The 19,551-nt window shown below is 35.1% G+C and overlaps 1 protein-coding gene and 1 long non-coding RNA gene across 3 annotated transcripts; one reads left to right on the top strand and one right to left on the bottom strand.

Annotated features, from left to right (window-relative positions):
- Positions 1–1,841: 1,841 nt before the first annotated feature.
- eIF2alpha (eukaryotic translation initiation factor 2 subunit alpha) lies at positions 1,842–7,163 on the bottom strand. Of its 2 annotated transcripts, none has more exons than XM_023158863.2 (5): positions 7,006–7,163; positions 6,382–6,894; positions 5,184–5,416; positions 4,039–4,154; positions 1,842–2,129 (listed from the first exon to the last, which is right to left on the bottom strand). In XM_023158863.2, the coding sequence occupies exons 2-5, from the start codon at positions 6,849–6,851 to the stop codon at positions 1,968–1,970; spliced, it is 981 nt and encodes a 326-aa protein (XP_023014631.1). In that variant the 5' UTR covers positions 6,852–6,894; positions 7,006–7,163; the 3' UTR covers positions 1,842–1,967. The 2 variants fall into 2 exon arrangements, with proteins under 2 accessions (XP_023014631.1, XP_023014632.1); XM_023158864.2 differs by having other exon boundaries at positions 6,382–6,885; positions 7,006–7,162.
- Positions 7,164–7,943: 780 nt separating this feature from the next.
- Positions 7,944–19,235, top strand: LOC141481707 (uncharacterized). The gene is made up of 3 exons (XR_012465115.1): positions 7,944–8,256; positions 11,524–11,635; positions 19,152–19,235. It is a non-coding gene; the product is annotated as an uncharacterized lncRNA (long non-coding RNA).
- Positions 19,236–19,551: the final 316 nt, after the last annotated feature.

Here is a 19,551-nt window from a genome sequence, read left to right as displayed (position 1 = left end):
TCACGGGTCTGACCCCTCTGGACCTGTACGTTAAGGAGGTTGCGTTAATGGCCATGGTACGATTGCACACGGCTGGTGTAAACCTAGAAGTAGGAATGGGTCGATTGAGGTTGGACCTATGGCGGAAAGCGCTTACTGCGCAACCTCTGCTGCAGGCAACAAGTGATGCAATTGAACCCAGGTTTGTGTTTAATAAATCCTACAAAATACAAATTAAGCAGAACACAGAGTCAGATGTTACAAATGCAATACGGATTTATACAGATGGCTCAAAAACCAAACAAGGCTCAAGATGTGGAGTGTACTCCAAATCACTAAGCCTAAGGATTAAGTGGGGAATGGGAAGAAATACCAGCGTGGTCCAAACAGAACTGGCTGGTATCTCAATCGCCACAAAAGAAATAACCAAGAAAAGAATTTCTGGCAAAAACATAACAATCTGCACTGATAGCAGACAAGCACTATTAGCCTTGAACAGACACCGTGTTACTTCAGGGCTAGGCACTAGAGTGCCACCAAGATTTAGCCAAAGCCTCGGTAGATAATAACATTATCCTGAGGTGGGTTAAAAAGCACGACAGGAGTAAAGGTAATCGCATTGCCGACTCTTTAGCCAAGGAAGCGGCTGGACTAAGAATTTTAGGACCAAGTGGCACCCACGGCCTGATGACTTCGACAATTGCGGAACTAGTCAAAAGTTACACCCATGCTCAATCTCCAAAGAGATGGGATGAAATCAAAGGATGTAATCTTGCCAGGATCACCTTGGGCGACTCTGGGAAGCTGGCGCCGAAGAAATATCTGGCGATGACCAGGAAAAATCTGCGCCTTACAGTAGGATTTCTGACTGGCCACCGTCAGCTAAGGAAACACCTACATAATATGGGGCTAGTGGACACACCTCTTTGCAGGATGTGTGAACAGGAAGATGAGACTGTCAGGCATGTCCTGTGCGAGTGCCCGGAGTTATCGTCAATAAGAGAGTGTGTGTTCGGCGAGTCTTGGTCTACACCTGCCAATATAAAGGAGATGTCTCCCAGCGACCTGTCCACCTTCCTGGAAAGGACAGGATGGACGACGACCTAGGAGGACAACTCCTCGGGAGGATGGGTCATATGTGGCCTAAGTGCGTGGGCTTACACTCACCCTCCCTACTCTACAGATACAGATGCCCCTCATGTAATGTGGATATTGATATGCTAGAATGTGTTCAAAATAAGTTTTTAAGGTACTCTGTATACATACTGGAACATCATATTGATGAATACAACTATAAAATCATATTGGATATTCTCAACTTGAATATTCTGGCTCATAGAAGATTACAATGAGATCTTTCACTAATTCACAAAATAAACAATGTTATTATAGCAATAATTCCTCGGAAATTGATGAACTTTAAATGTGAATCCAAAGAGAAAAAGAAATACAGAAATCTTCAACATACTAACAATGGCCAGAATGAGTCTAGGTCTCTAGGTATTATAGAATTTTGAGATTTGCAAACACATACAATGTATATTTGATTACATATATTACATATTTGATTTTATTTCTTCAGTACATGTATCATTTGATGCCATAAAAATACATATATACACCCTTATTTTTGACAAAGTTCTCAATAAAATTGAAACAAATAAAATATTTGTACCCATTAAAAAAATTGAATATCTTTCTATTAAATACCGACAATTTCATTCCAATAAATAAAATGTTATGATGGATTAATATTTTCTATTATATGCTGAAGATTAAAGTCTTGCATGAAAGTTGATATTGATTTTATCAATCATACTCGGAAATGAAAAAATAAAAAAAATACAATAATGAAACAAGAATTGAATGTAAAAATCAATATATTACTTATATTGCCGATGATAACTTATATGATTTTCAGTTATATGTACTAAATCTTGAAAAAAGATTCAGTTTTTCAATTATATTAAAAAAGTATGTGAACTAGTTCAATCTTCTCCAGAATTGTTTTTTTCATCTTCTTCACTATAGACTTGGCCTTCTTGTTCCTTTTCATCATCGTCATCACCTGAGACTTCCGCATTCTCTTGCTCTGCTTTTTCCATCTGCTTCAAGAGCTCTGCTTCATCCGTTGCAGTCACTACTTTAGGCTATCACAGAAAGGTCAATTCAATTTCCAGATCAAAAAGAGCACCAAATTAAAATGATAAAACATTCTAAACATATGCAGAGAAAGACAAGACTTATTTCTTACAGTTCTATCAATTATTTTATGATTTTCAATAACTTTCAGAATGAAGGAGCAGGATTTAATTTTTTTTCAGATATACATCCCTTCAAAAAAGATCTGACGTTTCAACAGCATTTTCTGCGAATTAAAGTCCTAGACTTTTCCAGGTTTTTCCTAATCAATTTGCTCTGTATTCCACTATCTATACATTTTATTTCGATAAATCAAAAAGTAGATACAATTGTGAAAACAAAATTAATGGATTAAAGTTATATGAAATGAACTATGGTTTAAAGAAACTGATCACAAACAATAGATAAGCTTTATAAATAAGATTTCGGGGGCAGAATGGGTGACATGCTGAGTTCATATCCAGAAAGAAAGTGACAGCAATCAACTAATGCCAGTCCACTACCCTTCAAATTAACTGTGAGATTCTTCAGGACTCTGTCCTTCAATTTTTATCAATTATACAATTTTTTCAGTGCATGTTGGTAACATCATTTCGTTGACAGAAAATGCCTCTTATTAATTTTCGAAAAATATTTGTCAAATTAAATTACCGTTTCAATTAAAAATAAGTTCAATGGTTTGATGAAAATAAGCTGATAGTTAATAAATAAAAAACGGTTTTTATTAATTTTATTCTCAGCATAAAGGAAAAACCGATGGGTCATCTATTAAGAATAGGTAATAGGTCGATTGCATAAGTTTAGTTAATCAAATTTTTAGGTGTCTTCGTAAAAACTTTAATCTTTCTGTTTTTCTATGAAAAGGCTAAGAAATATCACGAATTGGTCTGTTCTGTTGTCTTACTACATACTGTTATTCTAGATTGAAATATGGCATTCATATTACAGAATAAAGCCACGAGAAATATATGTATATATAGATAAAAGGTGAAACTGGAACGAGCCCTTTTCAGGAGATGAAGAAAACAGACGCTGAATCGCGCGTCGGGAAGAGTATTGCAGATCTGGTGTTTGGAAAAAGTGCTCGTTTTGGATTCCTAACAAAGTTAACACAATTTCATGAATGTTCACATGCTGTGAAAAAAATGTTATACAATAGCTTTTATTCTGTACTGGAATACTGAATTTTGAATTTCAATTACTAGAGTGATATTTTTTGTCATGAAAATATGTATATGTAGGTATTTATATTTATACTGTAAGTGTAAGGTATTTTCATCTCTAAACTTTATTTCTTTTGACTTGTCGTCTACAACATATATGATATTTTGAACAATGAAACTTCTTTTTTTGAATACACCGATACATTACTTGATAAAAATAAATAATAATATTCATTATAGCAATTACAAGTTTTCACAATATAGATATATGATGAAATTGGATGATACTTGATGAAAATCCATAACTAATGTATTGAAAAAAGATTTTATTGTGAGATTTTCACATAGTGAATAAGTTTTTTTACGATACAGATTTTATTTCCATTACGCTACCTCATAATGTAAGCAGTGTGGAGTATAATGCTTACATTGTAAAGTAGTGTGGAGTACTATATAGTGAAACGCCTATAACAAAGTCTGTCTTTCACATAGATGGCGCCTTCGTGACGGGATATGTTATAACCGTTTACTACTCAGAACCACTGAGGAGACTTTGGTGGGACAAAATAACACTGTCTAGTGTTGGATCACAAATGCTTTGAATGTTGATAACATATTTTTCAAATCCGTCAGCTTCAGTGAAGTTGAATATATTTCATAAAATGTAAGTAAGTGCTATACTATCCTCTTACATTTCTGGTCTTATATTCCACTTCAATACTAAGAAAAATTTATATAAATTTTTTTAACTTACAGCCATTTGGATATTGAATTCACCTCCAAGTTCTGTTATGGTTAGTTTAACCTTTTCAATGGCATCATTCAAGATCTTCAAACCATCTTGCTTCTCAGGTGTTGAAGTTGTCATAACTGAAAAATAAGTTATTATTTTTTGATGAAGAACAGAGTCACGTAATTGAATTCTTCTTCCAAAACAAGCACTTTTCTCAATTCACAAGAACTGGAATACTCTTCTCGACGTGCGTTTCACCAACTAACTCGGCGTCTCAATATGTGTTTCGCCAACTTGGTTGGCGAAAACACATATGAGAAACGAATTCTGGTTATGGTGATGGGAAATGTCCTTGTTTTGGATTATTTTACGTCAGAGGTTTCAGTACAACTTCTCTAACATTAGGTACTGCCAGGTTGAAAATAAGTGTGTAATACCTGAAAACTGAGTTAATATTGATAGTCCTTAGAATACTCATACAATTATCATTATTATAGTGCCAGTAAGTGTATTTGTTACAAGACATTTCCAGTGTGACACTTGATATTGCATATATTTTGTGATGCAATAAATATGCAAAAATAAGCTATTGTATATTACAAGTTTTATGTTTCGGTAAACTGTTAAGTGAAAATATTACAATGAAGCTGATAAGTAGGATTTGGAACCTCTAGCATGAAATGCTAGTGGTTCTTGTTTCTTGGGATTAAAAAAGATCATTATTATTATCATATTGCTAAAAGATTTGAAAAAATTACTTATGAGAAACCAAGTGAATAATTTTGTATTTTACTTAACACCCGCCACTTCGATTACGAATTGAGAAAATTTAGTTACAAGAAGCCTCAGGCTCTCCAATCCTGAGCTGGTTTTTATTCAAGTGAATATTTTGTATTCTACTACACCTATCGCAACTTCATTAATGAATTTTAAATAGACTATTGAAACCTAAAAGCTGAAGGTGGATATCAAATGGGCCGCCTACAGCTAACATAATCTTTACCTTTTCTCAACATGTTTAGTATTTTGTGTTTCTTCTGGTTTTATCATATGATGGGAAAAATGATCTTTATTATTATAGTAGGAATAATTTCAACGTTCATACACAAAAATGATATAGGGTTAAATTCTTTTGGAATGTTATTAGATAATGCTTCTTTTTGTACCATATAAAGGTGGAGCAATCAAATTTATTTTTATGGGTAGTTCCTCTGTTGACAATTCTAGACCAGCTTTCAAGGCAGCTTTGACTGCATCAATTCCTTCATATCCATAACAAGCACATTCAATATCTGCCCTAATTTTAACTGCCTGAGAGGTGAGTTTCCTTTTGATATTTCCTAAAAGAACTTCTTTAGTTTTGTCGTCTAGCTCACATTCAGCTAATATGGAAGGATCCCTGCAAAAACCAAGTTGAAATCATATTGAATTGTCATAGATTCGGGTGTAAAGCAATGAAATATTAAGAAAAAAAAATTTGTAAATATATATTTGTTGTAATGGTTAAACTTACTTTTAGACAAATTATTGGATTTACACATTTTTGTTCGCTGATCACTTTTGGCAACAAAAACTCATAAAATGACTACTTCTTTATACGATAGCATGCTAGAAACCTTTATTCACTTACTACTTCCATTATCCTTCCATATTTCCAGCAAACTACATCATAATAGTACTAAATGAAACTTTTGGTGGTTGTGTTGGCAGTGAAACAAAATTAAACCAGAAATAAATGTGATATTGTCAAATATATATGACTATTGAATAAATACAGAACCCCAACTTTCATGTCAATTAGAATATGCCTTCTACAATTAATTTCATATCTGTAGATTATGTAGTTATATAATTTGAAAGAAAGTTGAAATGACAAATTGTATTTATTTGCAGGAATGTAGGGCCATGTTACATGAAATTTCAAAAATTTAGCAACATAAGTTATGTCTCAAATTTTACTCATAAGGATAATGTCAACAAGAAACTTATAGTGAAGCTACATTATAACTCTTAGAGGACTTGGAATTATCCTCTAAGGTTTAATTTTGCAAAATAGAGGTTTCTATTTTGTGAATATGTTTGAAAGAAGTGAGTAAAGATCCACAACATACAATTGTAAAGAGAATGTACCATTTTATGAGTTTTTATTACAAGTGAGTGCTTGAAATTTATATTTCCAGAAGCAAATTTTGATTTCAGATTTATTTTCAGTAAGCAAAAAATAAATGAGTTCACTAGAAAATTTTTTTTCTCATCTTGCCTTCAATCGAGGACCTCCTGCCCGTTACTGACGATGCCCAATAGGCTGAAACAGCCTATTGGGCATCGACATGTCTGTATATACCAAAAAATACTTTTACTTACAAAACAGCTTGTTTGAAGAAATCATAAGCACTAGCTTTATTCTTTTTATATTTTTCTTCAAAATACCAAGCAGTTTTTTGATAAAGTTCTTCCAGCTGTTCATCATTCTCATAATTAAGCAACTCTGCAACATGCCTGAGGATGGAATTAACTGCTTTGGCTTTAGCAAACCGTTCGGTACACTTTTCAACGTCCTCAGCACTGACACGTCTCTTAGATAAATCTATGTAACCTTTTTCTTTGTCCACCCTGATAACTACGACTGGTTCTGTCTTTCCTACTCGAATAAGTTTGTTTATAGATCTGATACGTCTCCTCGACAATTCCGAGAGCAATATCATACCCTCAATATTGTTATATTCGAGTAATCGGACATAAGCCCCCATCTCAGCAATTTCTCTAACATTAACCATGACGACGTCTTCTATTTCCGGATATTTCTCTTTATAAAATCGACAAGACAGCGGCATCTTGTAGAAATATGTTGGTTGTATAGGTTATATTCTGAAAAAACTGAATAGAAACAATCCGGTGAAAAAGAATCATTTATGGACTGATTAGGTTTAATGTATATTAGCTTCAAGTTACATTGCATCATTTTGTAATTCATTAACTGATACATACCTTTCTTTTCACGTGTACCTGAAATTCACATTAACTGTACTGTATCTTTACTCTTTACAGAATCACAAAATCACAAGTTAATGCTAAACGAAACGAACACAGAATAGTAAATAATTGATTACTGTGCGTTCCACTAAGCTCTCACAATGATCAAAATTCTTCTTTAGCCATTCCACTTGACGACCACGGTCGTTGTGGTTGCGGCGAAAACGTCATTACTTTCTCACGGCAAGCTCCAACGACCCATCTGAAGAGGTGGATCAAAGCATCAAAGTGGATGTTGAGAATATTTCGGGGCAATTTTTGAAATGACATTTGAAGCTTGAAGATGGCGATACGAAAAATAACAAAATATGTGATAGAAAATCATGTACCTGAAATGACTTTTGAATTCTTGTTCATCTGAATAACGATGCATTACCTTCTCATAATGAATAATACGTTGCCAAAGTTTTTGGTTTTCACGATTATTATTTTGTGAAGTTGCATTCCACGCTTTTTCTGAATCAGATGAACAGGTTTCTAGAGCATCAAAATATATCAAATTGTCGTAAAAGACATTTTAATTACATTCAAACTCAATTTGTTCAATAACTTCACTGAAATTATATATAAAAAATGACTTACACCTACTTCTTTTTTAATATAAATAAAGTTACTTATGACTTTTTGTTAAGGCTTACCTTCCTAAACTTCTACTTTATATTTTCTATCCCTTTGAAATGTTTACATGAATGCTTGAAACGCTCCTTAATCCATTCCCCTCGAGTTTGCGACAGTTACGCTCGTAATTAAGTGGAACGAGAAAACTGCGGTTGTACATTGTGAGCGTGATCGTTGTAAACGCTTAGTGGAACGCACTATTAGCATTCTCTGGTATATTTTTTCTTTTTCTTCCATACGCCTACGCCTCGGAGTACCAAAAGACAAACCTACGCTAAGATGCCTATACGCAAGTGAATGATGTGATACGCTTTCGTTTCAGAAATTGTTGTAGACCAATGAACCTTTTTCCTGAAGTACGAAAAATCACTCACTAGCAGCGCTAGTAGTTCGGTAGGGACAAACACTGCCTAATCCTCATATAAACATATGGTAAAGTACAATTAAAAAATCATGTTTTAGAAGAAAATGTTCCTGGAGCAAAACTAAAATTTGCAACTGTAAAGGATAACAATGTTGTAACATTAAAACGTTGGCTTTCATGCCGTAATTTAAAAGTAATTGGAAAAAAAGTGAATTAATAGACAGGTTAGTATACAGACTCTAGTAAACGAGTAGCGGTAGATTCAAACTGTAATAAAAGAAATTCAAAATAATTATGAATTTCAGACTTATTTCCGAGAGAAATGTGAATCAAATATAGATGGTAATGAAATAAATTTAATTGAATATAATTTAATAAACGATTGAGCTTATATCTCATTTCTAATCAATGGTAATTGACTATGAAAAATGTACTATTAATTTCATGTTTAGAGCATATATATGAATATTTATTCATTTTTTCATTATTTCATTTCTCACATCTAACCTCATTAATATGAGGTTTTATAAATGGTATAAAAACACGTTTTCTTCCGGATATCGATTATCCGACGTACAATTCGCAAAACAGCAATGCTTTGTTGGCATTATACTAGCACAAAATAATTTTTTATATCAGATTTATATTTTTAAATAATAAATTAATATTACGTAAATAACACTGTTTTACATGTGAATAGTTTATATTTGCCCTTACTACTAGTGCTGCCTCTCGTGACACGTTCACTGTACTATTCTCAGGAAAAAGGCTCATTGGGGTAGTTCTGACGTTGCCGCAAGATGGTGTCAATAGTTTATATTTCTATTTATTTTAGCAAAGAGTTCACTTTAATCGGTGTACTCTTTGGTCAATTGATCCTTGATAGATGATGTTGCCCATGCCCATACCACAGTTATACTCCTTTTAGTAAGAGCAGAGACAACCATTGTCTCTGGTAAGAGAATATTATTCGATGCCCATATTAATGCGTTAGTTAACATTCGCCGACATATTATGATTGTATTAAATTTGAAAAATTGTCTTTGCTGGTAATTAATAGATTTTGTCTGTTGTTCGCTTTTCGGATAAATTATTTAGCACTGGGTGACATGAGGCTATATTGTTTCTAGTGTGGGTATTCCAAAAGTGATGATATAAGTATAATGTTGCATATAGTACGTGAGATAATTTGTAAAATCTGTTTAAAATCAGCTGTCACCCCCATACTAACGACAACTCTCAAAAGTTGAGAACTTGTGCTAGCTAAGGACTAACGAGGTCTTACCTTTTAACGTGTGATTCCTGACACGGTTGCAGAATCATCTCAGTTTCAACCAGATAAATTCTCTCGAGAAAAATATCTGGTCGAAGCGGGAATCGAACCCACGGTCTTCCGATCATGACTCGGGCGCACTACCACCGCGGCCAATTTCACAATATTTGAGAAACAATATAAAGTGGAAAGTCATCTTCAGTTCAATCAGGTTGAAGTCCAGCTCCCTTACCCTTTCAGCTGATTATTGTCGAGAAGGACCAATGAGTTCATGACATATATATATATATATATATATATATATAGTAAAATGGATTAACAGGGTCTCTCAGTCAAAAAATCAAAAATCAAACTCTGCTTTACTTTGCCAAGCTTTCGCTTCTAATGGGAAGCTTCTTCAGGGCCTATAATTTAATGATTTTTGAATATTTTCGACTTTGAATAATATTACAAATCATACTTACAGTAAAAATGAGTGAAAAACAATAAATTGAAGATAGAATTGACATAAAAGTTAACATGTATACGATTTTTTTTGTGGGTTTGACAAATGTCATACCTTCACATAAATGTCATTTTTCAATGGGTATGATGATTTGATAATTTTTTACTGTAATGAAAGAGTTATTGATTGATACATCTTTCATTATTATTATGTTTTTGATGTAGTTCTAGTAAATTACTATATATACTGCTGAGATTATCAATGTCAGTTTTCTTATTCATACAATCAGAAGACTTATTAATTTCCACCATTTCAAGAAAAAGGCGTTTGGAAATATTTTTTTCTGTATGTAAAACTTTGATATTAGAGAAATTTGGTTTATGACATGTTTCTATAGAGTGTTGTGCTAATGCACATGATTTTTTATTGAGCTTTATATCACTTTAATGTGATATGTGTTTTTCACTCATTTTTACTGTAAGTATGATTTGTAATATTATTCAAAGTCGAAAATATTCAAAAATCATTAAATTATAGGCCCTGAAGAAGCTTCCCATTAGAAGCGAAAGCTTGGCAAAGTAAAGCAGAGTTTGATTTTTGATTTTTTGACTGAGAGACCCTGTTAATCCATTTTACCATACATTTCTCCAGTCGCTAACATTATCCAATTTATATTATATATATATATATATATATATATATATATATATATATATATATATATATCATATTTTAGATCATATTTAACTCAACGAGTTCACGCAGTTTTTAATGGATCAACACTATCCTCTAGTCAGGAAATTACTTGTGGTGTACCTCAAGGTTCAGTTCCGGGGCCACTTCTTTTCATTATTTACATTAATGGTATTTTATTCGCAGACGATGCTACATTTTATCATTCCGATTCAAAAAATCAGTTAGTCCGGATGTGCTTCTGATCTCATATTTCTCATTATTCCATTCTCATGTATCCAATGGAACTGTGTTATGTGGCAACTCTACACATGCTCATCGAATCCTGACATTACAGAAACGTGCTGTAGGAATAGTCGCCGGTTTAGGTTTTCGGTATTCTTACCGAAATTACTTTCAAAAACTCAACATATTAACAGTTCCTTCTATTTATATTTATTTGAGTTTACTGGAGACTCACAAAAATTGCCATACATATCCTAGAAGTGACACAAACCATACATATAATACTAGACATGGTTCTTTCCTTCTAAATAAAAGATTTAGAATAGAGACTTCATCTCGAAACAGTTTAAATTTGAACCTTTATAATTTTTTGCCAGAGTACTATAAAAAATTGAGTTATGCCGAATTTAAATTTAAGTTAAAAAACTCTTAATAGCTCACAGTCTCTACACAGTTAACGAATATTTTCAGATACCGACTATATGTTGACACAATAATTCTTTATTATACTTTTTTATTTTTATCTAATTTGTGTAATATCCTGTCTGTATATTTGTTTTTACATGTGTCTGTATATGTGCATGTATATATGTATGTATGTATATATTCATCTCATATTTTTATTTATTTTGATAAGGTGCTTTGATTGTCACATACCTATATCTTGTAATTGACCCGCTACAAATAATTTTTCTCATAAGGTAGTCAATAAATGAATTATTATTATTATTATTATATCAGTGAAGGATTATTGTTCAATATATTAATCAATAGATTATTAACTATTCGAAAATTCATTAATATTATAAAAACAGTGATCTGAAAGTACATCTCTAATAGCCTTTTTGAATTCAGAATTTTTCAGTGATCGCATCTCTGAAGTCAACTTCTTGTAAAGTTTAAAATTTATGGAGTTCGTTTTGGATTTTGGCAACGCTATTTGGTTAGCAGATCTAGTATCATGTGTGTGAGTATCAGAGTTGTAAGAATAGTTTCTTTTATTCTCGTGTATTTCACAGACAGTTTGGAAAATGTAAATACATGGAAGCGTCATTATGATCAGTTTCATAAATAAGTTGTTGAACTGCGCCTTGAAATACCATCAAATAGATACTGGGCAATTAAATAAGGCACACCTTGATTAACGTTTTAATAAGTAATCACTTCGTCGACATAACATACAACATGCAACTCACACGAGTACAGAGCTAAAAAAAAAAAACTAACAGATGACACGTCAATTACAGGATTGCCAACATACTAACTTCAACACCCACCCCCAATTCTGGAAAGTGCATATGCCCAAAATATAAATATATTCAGTATTCACCCATTCTGTAATATTGAGATAACATTCATTTTCTCCCTAAAAATAAGAAATCTTGATAAGGGTAATGCTTTAGTCAAAACATCTGCAATTTGTAGATTAGAAGGAACATAAATCAACTGTGCAACACCTTCCCTAACACAATTTCTTACAAAATGATGTTTAACATCTATATGCTTAGATCTTTTGGTTTCTAATGTTTTAGCAATCTTAATACATGACTGATTGTCCTCATATACCAAAATGGGTTGAACTTCAATAAGCATATCTTTCATCAACTGTTTTAAAAATAAACATTCAGTTAAACACGCAGACAGTGCAACATATTCTGCTTCACACGTTGATAATGCTACTACAGATTGTTTCTTTGATTTCCACAGCACTGTATTATTATTAAGTCTTAGAACAAAACCACTAATACTTTTTCTATCTAGAGGATTATTCGCAAAATCTGCATCAACAGAGGCATGTATTGTGAATGATGTTTGATTTGACTTGTAAAAACATAAACCATAATATTTTGTCTCCTTTAGATATCGTAGAATACCTTTCAAGTGCTTCCAATGAGATAAATTGAAATTATGTTGAAATTGACTGAAATATGTTATTGCAAAAGCCAAGTCTGGTCTTGTACCCAACATTATGTACATAAGACTGCCAATTAATTCCTTGTAAGGCAATTTATGTGAAACAGAAGTACTTTCTGGTTCTAGATTTAATTTTGGTACCATCGGAAGAGAAGCTCCCTTACAATCAGTCATACCAAATTTTATCAAAATTTTCTCTATAAGATTTCTCTGTGTAATGTACACTTTTCCTTGGGTTCTTTCAATTTCTAAACCTAAAAACAACAATTTATCATCAAACATGACTTTCATTTCAAACTCTTGTGACAGCTGTTTCATAACCAAATTCAAATTGTCTTTATCATCTGAAATTAAAAATATATCATCTACCCATATCAATAAATATGTTTCTGCTCTAATGTAGAGACACGGGTCTACCTTTGAACATATGAATTTCAATGAGTTCAAAAATGCATTCAACCTTTCATACCAGCACTTTGGACTCTGTTTGAGTCCATATAAGGCCTTCTTCAGCTTGCAAACATGATTAAGTGGACCATTGACTCCCTCAGGCAGGTACATGTAAACTGGAGCATCCAAACTTCCATTTAGGAATGCTGACTTCACATCCAACTGGCCCATGTGATAATCCCTCTCCACAGCCAATACTAGAAGTATTGGGATTGTTACCATACGTGCCACTGGTGTATACACATCTTCATAAGGTACTTCATCTTGCTGGAAACCTCTTGCTACCAACCTTGCTTTCTTTGTAGATTCACCATTGATGTTTTTTTGTGTAAAAACCCATCGTGAATCCACTACAGTAGAATCCTGAGGACATGGTACTATATCCCATGTTTGGTTCCTGGTCAAGTTTGATATTTCTTCTTTGATGGCATTCCTCCATCCTTCATCCTTCTCAGCAGCATCATAACTTTGTGGTATATCAGATGGTAAGTAGCCTGTAGCCAAAGCAATCATAAGGTCCACATCATAGTCTTGAAATCTAGCTGGTATTCTTCTTTCTCTGATGCTCTGTCTAATTGCCCCATTTCCTTCCTGCTCAGCTTGGACTTCATTTTCAACTTGGACTTCATTTTCTTCTTGTATATTTATGTTTTCTTCAATCAAGTGGGGCAAAATAATTTCATTCTGCTCATGTGTTGGCGTCACAATATTGTTTTCACTTTCATCAAATACAATGTTTCGAGCTATAACCAACTTTTTCTTCTCAGAGTTCCACATTCTGAAACCATTAGGTGCATAACCTAACATTTTCATTTTGATACTATGTTTCTGAAATTTGTCTGTTCTATCTTCTTCTGGTATGTGAACGTAGCCTGTGCATCCAAATATTTTGATGTTATTGAGTTCTACATTATGTCCATACCAAATATTTTCTGGTAATTGGCCTTTTTCTAATGTTGAGGTTGGTAATCTATTATTAAGATAAGCTGCACATCTGATAGCTTCACCCCAAAATGACTTTGACATCTGCGAATCAAGTAGCAGACAACGAGCCATATTCATTAGTGTCCTATTGAGACGTTCACTAACACCATTCTGTTCAGGTGTCCTAGGGACTGTATATTGTACTTCCATACCATTTTTCTTACAGAAGTCTTTGAAATCTCTGGAGGTATATTCTCCACCATTGTCACATCTAAATTTACTTATTTTGGTTTGGAACTTATTACAAACCATTGCTTCATATTCCTTAAATTTTTCTAAAACCTCACTTTTGGTTTTCATGAGGTAAACACATGTGAAGTGGGAGAAATGGTCAGTAAATGAAACATAATACTTCATTCCATCATAAGTTGCAGGAACAAATGGTCCAGCTACATCAGAAGACACCACTTCTAATATTCTTTTAGATTTTTTTTCAGTGGGCAAAACTTTCAGAAATGAGGAACGTGTTTGTTTTCCTTCCATGCACACCTGACAAATGTTCGTTATGGGATAATAGGAAGAATGACCCATTCTCCTATGTAACAAAGAACTCTTCTCATTGGAAGTCATATTTGCTGAATCTTCTTCAAGTACAAAGTCAATAATATACAAGTTTCCTCTGATGCTTCCCTCAATTACAACTTGGTTCTTTTTCCCAACAATTTGCACATTATTGCCATCAAAAATCACTTTGAAGCCTTCTTGTTGTAGTCTTTTTACAGAAAGTAGATTGTATGGTAAATCACAGCATTCCAGAACATCTTTTATTTTGATGTTCACATTGTCTTTATTTTTCAAGTACAAGTTTCCACTTCTGTTGGCTTTGATTTTTACATCCCTTTTGGCCACACCAATGGAATAATCCACGAATTTTTCCTCCTTCAAATATTTTCCTGTATTTGAACAAATTAAATGATTTGTTGCCCCAGAATCAACAATAAAAGAAATAATTGTGGAGTTGTCAAAATTATGGGAAGTGACATTGTTGACAGTGACACACATCCCTGTTTCAGTATGACCAACATTAGCCAAAAAGGTTATGTCCTCTTCTTCTGTTTCTGAAGCGATATAAGTGCGTGACTTTTCCACTCCTCGTAGCTCCGGGCAGTCAACTCTTTTATGTCCAGGTCTGCCACATTTGTAACACTTATACCGGAAATTTATGTTGCTAGAACTGTTACCTTGAAAATATTGTCTATTGCCTACACTGTGTCTATTATTTATGTTTCTCACATTGTGTATTTGTCTTTGTCTATTTTCATGACGGAATTTTTTTCCACCTCCACTGACTAGAGCGATTGCTTCCTCGCTGTTAACAGAGGCACTACTATTATTCTGACGAGCTTCTTCTTGTAAAAGTTTGTTTTTCACAAAATGAAAATTCATTTCAGTAGGGTTCTGGCTGTATAGAACGTCTATTGTAGTAGTAATAGCTTGGTAATGTTCAGGCATCGCAGCCAGCAACTGGGAAATAATTTCTTCATCCTGGATTTTTCCACCACTACTCTTCAAATCTTGAACAGTCTTTTCATATTTCGTTATGAAACTTTCAAGGGAACCACTTTCATACATCATGTTTCTGAGCTTTCGCTGTAAATTCACTTGAACTGATAGTCCACTTTTTGTGTATGTCTTTTGAAGAGTCAAAAAGATATCTCTTGCAGATTTCTCATCTCTTACACTATCAAGGATATTATCCGCCAACGCCTGCACTATGATATTCCTAGCTTTGACATCCTGTTTCTTGAATTTTGCAGTTTGTCTCGTAGTTTCGTCCGTAATTTCCAGAACATCTAGTACCTCATTATTTTCCAGTACTAGTTTCATACGAAACTCCCAATTTGAGTAACGGTCCCATCAAATTGTTTCAATTGTCCAAGTGACACTGCCATCGCCATTTTGGTTTCCAGAATAATCACTCACTCCTCTGACGCTTTCAACCTCTATCCCAATTCTATATTAGTATTTCAAAAGTCCAAGAAAAGGTTGTCTGGGCCCATAACCTTTTGAACTGCGCCTTGAAATACCATCAAATAGATACTGGGCAATTAAATAAGGCACACCTTGATTAACGTTTTAATAAGTAATCACTTCGTCGACATAACATACAACATGCAACTCACACGAGTACAGAGCTAAAAAAAAAAAACTAACAGATGACACGTCAATTACAGGATTGCCAACATACTAACTTCAACATAAGTCACGGCAGTGCTCTCTAGGACCTACTCCGGTTATCAGGCGTATATCCTTTTTTTGAGACCTGAGAAATTTTGCGGCATAGCAGAAATTACCCCATAATATTGTGCCATAACTAATTCGGGAGTGAAATTAACCAAAATATGTATTTCTCAAAATTTCTGGATTGACAATACATCGTAGCCTTCTTAGAAGACCTTTGTTTAAATTTTCTGTATGCGTGTACCAATTAAGAGAGTCATCGATTGTAATACCCAGAAGTTTACAACAGTTGTTTGTTGAAATGATTAATTTTTGAGTCTTCTGATCATTTAATTGCATGAAGTTGACGGAAAACCAATTTTTTGCATTGTGATGGATGAAAAAGCTATTCGTCCGTTAACGGGGGACATGAGGGCCTCATTAGACAGAGTGTCGGGGCCTTCTATATCGGGAGGGGTCGTCTACAGCATAGTCTATAGCTTCCCTAACTAACGGATTTTCGTGAGTTTCCGCACCTTCGAAAACTCGCCCATTCCTTGACTGAATGGACTGCAGAATGGAAGGCAGCTGCAAATCTCTGCGGATGGCTTCATTCCGCACGAACCAAGGAGCATTCACAATCATCCTCATCAGTTCATTTTGCAATACCTCCAGAATGGAGATATTATATTTCGCCGCTTGTCCCATACGCCTGAAGCATACATGATGATAGGCTTGAACATGGTGTTGTTGATGTTAATCTTGTTTTTCAAGCTCAATTTTGACTTTCTGTTGATCAGAAGGTACAGACTTGCAATCAGACCCTCGATCCTAGATTTGACGTACATAATGTGCGGGTTCCAAGTAAGCCTACGGTCTATTAGAAGGCCGAGGTACTTTACCCGCGCTTGCCAGTCAATCTTCCTTCCAGAGATTCTCACTTTTCTGGCCGAAGAAGATAGCAATCTTCCCATGGTTATCGCCTGAGTCTTGTCCGGGTTTACTCGGACCTTCCAATCGAGGTACCAGCGCTCGAGGTCGTCCAATGTACGTTGCATGCAGACGACGCCGAGCTCTCGACACATGGAAAATGAGAGAAGAGCCGTGTCATCGGCGTACAGGGATATCTTCATACGCTCGGACCTTGGGAGGTCACTGGTGTAAAGAGAATACAGCGTCGGAGAGAGCACAGCCCCCTGTGGCACTCCAGCGAGGATCTCTCTGTTATCAGACAGAGAGCCCTCCACTCTAACCTGAAAGGTTCTGTCTTTCAGGAAAGACCCAATCCACCGGATCAGGCCCCGAGGTAGGACGAACGCATTCAATTTGTGCAGAAGGCCTTTGTGCCTAACACGGTCAAAGGCCTTGGAGATATCTAGTAGCACAATATGTACTTTTTTATTGCTATTGAGCTCATGGACGGTGTTTTCGACCAGCATTAGAGCCTGCAACTCAGCATTAGAGCCTGTTCTCTTCTGAAGCCAAATTGTTCATCAGGCAGAACTTCTTCGTTGAGCCATTGAAGAACAATTCTTTCAGTCAGCTTAGCCGCCGACGAGAGTAAACTGATCGGACGATAGTTCTGTGGGAACAGCGGGTTCTGATCCTGTTTTGGGATCATAACGACGATCGCATGCTTCCACCTTCTGGGGAAGTGTCTGAGGACCAATGAACTGTTTATAATGTTCAGCAGACATTCGACGCAGTTGTCCGGGAGCCTCTTCAATAACTTGTTAGTTATTGAGTCGACCCCCGGAGCTTTCTTGGCATTTGCGGCCCTGATGTATCCCTTCAGCTCTTCCACAGAAGCTAGACGGATGTCGTCGTCATCTTCCCTGAGGATTCGGTGAACCCAATATTCCAACAGCATATCGCGGTCGATGTCGTCATCATCGTCAACGTTAAGCTGAAACTGACGTTCCATCGTGTAACAATATAAACCATGAGTAAACTAACAATATACTTAGAAAGAAATATGTATTTCGATATTGATGACAGAGTAATTTGGGTTTATAATCAACATATAAGAACAAAAGGTACGTATAATTTCTTAAAAAATTAAACGCAATTCCGGCCTCACTATTGGCTAATCTATATATGATGTTGATAGAAGGGTTTTGTTCTCACTGTTCTTATTTCAGATTGAGTCATTTATGCCAAAATTTATTCGCTATTTTTGGTCGACATTTTATGATCGAGCAGAGGGAGAGCGAACAATTTTTGGCAGGACAGACAGATTTGAAAATAGCTTAGTGTGAACAAAACGCACCTAGTATCACAGAATTCACAGATGTAACAGGACTTTAAAATATTTTTATTTCATTTTAAAAGGCTAAGAGGAAAGAAAATATTTCCTTTTCAATATTCTCATAAAAATAAAATTTGTTCACAACGCGAACAAACTAGATGAAAATATGGACAAGGTTGAGGAGCTAATTGTGAAAACAAAAATGTCATGGTTTCTGGAATGAACAAGTGGAAAGTCGTCCTCGTTTTGTTCAGGTTGGAGCCTGGCTCCCTTGCCCATTCAACAGATGTTTGTCAGAGGTCAGAGGGACAAGTAGGTCATGACTGATGGTGGGATGGCGACATAATGTCCTCAGACATCAGTGCCGCCCTTCACGGTGTACCCCTACCAGGCAGGGGTGAGATGGATGAAAAAATTGTTCATCTTTCAACGGAGGACATAGCGGCCTCATTCAACAGAGTGTCGGGACCTTTTATATCGGGAGGGGTCGTCTACAGCATAATCCATATGTGAACTTGAGAAAATAAGATGAATTGAATCTCCACTTAAACACCCTTTTATTTCAATAATAATTAAGAAAGTTACTGAACAACGTACTGTACTCCTATCTAAAAAGCAACTAACATTCTCCCTTCCAAATCTTTCCACCCATACCTTATCTATTTTTATGAATCCTTAACTACCAAAAAAACAATGCAACAAAAGAAATGTGTAATTCTACCCGCAGCCATCATTTGCCTCCATCGATGCCGTCGACAGTGATGCCAGTTCACACTCGGCCATTCCTGACCAGATGATGGCTGGTATGTTGTAACTGAAACCAAAAAAAAACGTTTTGATCAATTACATCGTTTGCTCGAAGGAACCAGAAGCCCAATTTGAGATTCCATTCCTTCCAAGTAGTACTATAGCTTCGGGACTAAGAGTCCTTGCACTTTCTCATGGCACAGGGACACGTTCCCGACGGCCCAGCGTGGCACAGGGATACGTTCCCGACGGCCCAACATGTACACACCTTATTTCAGAAGCAATCATCTACAAGGGTCCATCTTTTCATATGTTCTGCAGCATAAATACCCACGTAGGATGACCGTGTTCCTTTACATTCGGGTATGTTCGTAACCTCA

The sequence above is a fragment of the Leptinotarsa decemlineata genome, unplaced genomic scaffold, assembly GCF_025532065.1.
Source record: "Leptinotarsa decemlineata unplaced genomic scaffold, Ldec_3_MD MMD2_tig00000505_RagTag_RagTag, whole genome shotgun sequence".
Taxonomy (NCBI): domain Eukaryota; kingdom Metazoa; phylum Arthropoda; class Insecta; order Coleoptera; family Chrysomelidae; genus Leptinotarsa; species Leptinotarsa decemlineata.
This window is presented reverse-complemented; position numbering and strand designations above follow the sequence as displayed.

Bases quoted from the DNA above. Each gene is read 5' to 3' on its own strand.
- eIF2alpha (XM_023158863.2), bottom strand. From the start codon at position 6,851: ATGCCGCTGTCTTGTCGATTTTATAAAGAGAAATATCCGGAAATAGAA. The intron at 5,417-6,381 runs GTAAGTAAAAGT...TGGTTTTTGCAG, and splicing joins TTCTTCAAACAAGCTGTTTT to GGATCCTTCCATATTAGCTG. The intron at 2,130-4,038 runs GTAAGTTAAAAA...TTTCTGTGATAG, and splicing joins AATTCAATATCCAAATGGCT to CCTAAAGTAGTGACTGCAAC.